Here is a 2724-nt window from a genome sequence, read left to right on the forward strand (position 1 = left end):
TATCATAAAGAAAAGTTTTAGTGTCCCCCAAATCCCCTGTTTTACCTTTTGATTCTCTTCCCCCTTCCCCCTAGCAACCACTAATATTTTTATTGTGTCTGTACTTTTGCCTTTTCCAGAATGTCAGGCTTATTTCACTAAGTAATATGCATTTAAGGTTCCTCCATGACTTTTTTGCTTAATAACTCATTTCTTTTTATCAAATATTTTTTAAAAACACAAAATGACAGAAACTTTAAAAACCCAACAACAAACTGCAACATATATACTTTGGCACTGATTTAACAAATAATCTCTAAAAATACATATTTTAAAAAATAATTGAAAATTTTCAATATTTACTGTGTATTTCATATTATGAAATTATTAACATTGGCCAACTAGATGCGACAATTGAAGTTATGTAAAAGACGCCTTTATCTGTTAGAAAGGAAAATAAAAATATTGACATATTCACAAGAATTATCCAAATATGTTTGGAGATTTTCATGTGGCTCAAATGCATCAGATTCCAGGGAAATGTGAAGTGGGAGAAGTGCGAGTGAGAAATATGAATACAGAGAATATTTCAGTGGCCATGACAATGTTCTCGTGAATTCTGTGCTCTTCCTGGGTCTCTATACTTTTCCGTTAGCTTGAGTGTGAGGATGGTAACCTAACCACCACCGAGATGCGCAATTGCCTGAGCTCTGAATAAAAGCTGGGAACTGCCTAGTCAAAGCCTTCTTTCAATGCTAGGACTGAAGTTACTTCCTTCCAGTTTCCGAAGTTGATTTTTTTTCCAGTTTCAAAAGAGCTGCTTGGGTCTGTGAGGAAATGTGTCTGTGTTTGCCATGTCGTGTGGATGCAATAAGAAAGCCCTTCGAAACGCTGTTAAGACTTGAGAGGTACTACTTGAAAATGCTCCATTTAGATTTCCATCACTCTAAAAGGATTGGGTTTTCTCAATGTTTTGGAGAAAGTAAACACTCGGAAAGGACGCGGGGTGGCGCTGCAGCATTAGAAGTAGAAGGAAGGAAGCAACTAGTCAGTGCTGCTTTATCCGTGCTTCTTTAGCCGGATGCTCTGATAAAGAAGCAAGCAGGACAGGGAGGCTTTCTAAGCCGGTGGCTCCGGGAAATCAGGGCCCTAGGCGTCTCCATTTATCCCAGTATTTGGGAGATACTGGGAAATCGAGTCAGCGACAATGGGAGCCGGAACTGGGTCAGGTTTGCTGGGAGACCAGAAGGCGATGGAGGCCGGAGAAGGAAAGGAACGCTTTCAGAAACAAAGGCAAGTCTTAATATTCTTTGTTTTGCTGGGCATAGCTCGGGCTGGTTCCGAGCCTAGGCACTATTCAGTGGCCGAGGAAATGGAGAGTGGCTCCTTTGTGGCCAATTTGTTGAAAGACCTGGGGCTGGAGGTAGATGAGCTAACTGCGCGGGGGCCCCGGGTCGTTTCCAAAGGGAAAAAAGTGCGTTTGCACTTCGATAGGCAGACCGGGGATTTGTTGTTAAATGAGAAACTGGACCGGGAGGAGCTGTGTGGTCCTACCGAGCCCTGTGTGCTACCTTTCCAGGTGTTATTGGAAAATCCCCTGGAGTTTTTTCAGGCCGAGCTACGGATTAGGGACATAAATGATCATTCCCCGGTTTTCCTAGACAAAGAAATAATTTTGAAAATTTCTGAAAGTATCACCCCCGGAACTGCTTTCCTAATAGAACGTGCCCAGGACTTAGATGTAGGAAACAACAGTCTCCAAAGTTACACAGTCAGCCCCAATTCCCATTTCCATCTTAAATTACAAGACAGTTCCGACGGCATAATATTACCACAGCTGGTGCTGGACAAAGCGCTGGATCGCGAGGAACAGGCTGAGATCAGGTTAACCCTCACGGCGCTGGATGGTGGGACTCCACCCAGGTCTGGCACCGCTCTGGTCCGCATTGAAGTCTTGGACATCAATGATAACGCTCCGGAATTTGCAGAGCTGCTCTATGAGGTGCAGGTCCCGGAAAACAGCCCCATTGGATCGCAGGTTGCCATTGTCTCTGCTAGAGATTTAGACATTGGAGCCTATGGAGAAATATCTTATGTATTTTCCCAAGCTTCTGAAGAAATTCGCAAAACTTTTCAAATAAATGCAAAATCCGGAGAACTCCTTTTAAGACAGAGACTGGATTTCGAATCCATTCAGACTTATACATTAAATATTCAGGCGACAGATGGTGGGGGTCTTTCTGGAAATTGTGTGGTGTTTGTCCAAGTGATGGATTTGAATGACAACCCTCCGGAACTGACCATGTCAACACTTATCAATGAAATCCCAGAAAACATGCAGGAGACCATAATTGCTGTATTCAGTGTTTCAGATCCTGACTCAGGAGACAATGGAAGGATGGTTTGCTCTATCCAAGATGATCTTCCTTTCTTCCTTAAACCCTCTGTTGAAAATTTTTACACTCTCGTGACAAACACAGCCCTGGACCGAGAGACAAGATCCGAATACAACATCACCATCACGGTCACTGACTTGGGGACTCCCAGGCTGAAAACCCAGCACAACATAACCGTGATAGTCTCCGACGTCAACGACAACGCCCCGGCCTTCACCCAAACCTCCTACACCCTGTTCGTCCGCGAGAACAACAGCCCCGCCCTGCACATCGGCAGCGTCAGCGCCACAGACGCAGACGCGGGCGCCAACGCCCAGGTCACCTACTCGCTGCTGCCGCCACAGGACCC

General features: G+C 44.8%; 1 protein-coding gene across 1 annotated transcript in view; it reads left to right on the forward strand.

Annotated features, from left to right (window-relative positions):
- The first annotated feature begins 254 nt into the window (after positions 1-254).
- The window catches only part of LOC109392664 (protocadherin beta-2-like), a 4872-nt gene continuing 2402 nt past the window's right edge, over positions 255-2724 (forward strand). The window contains exon 1 of the mRNA XM_019661269.1: positions 255-2724. Coding sequence (XP_019516814.1) covers positions 1187-2724 — 1538 coding nt within the window. The 5' untranslated portion in view covers positions 255-1186.

Source organism: Hipposideros armiger, unplaced genomic scaffold (assembly GCF_001890085.2).
Source record: "Hipposideros armiger isolate ML-2016 unplaced genomic scaffold, ASM189008v1 scaffold_11, whole genome shotgun sequence".
Taxonomy (NCBI): Eukaryota; Metazoa; Chordata; class Mammalia; order Chiroptera; family Hipposideridae; genus Hipposideros; species Hipposideros armiger.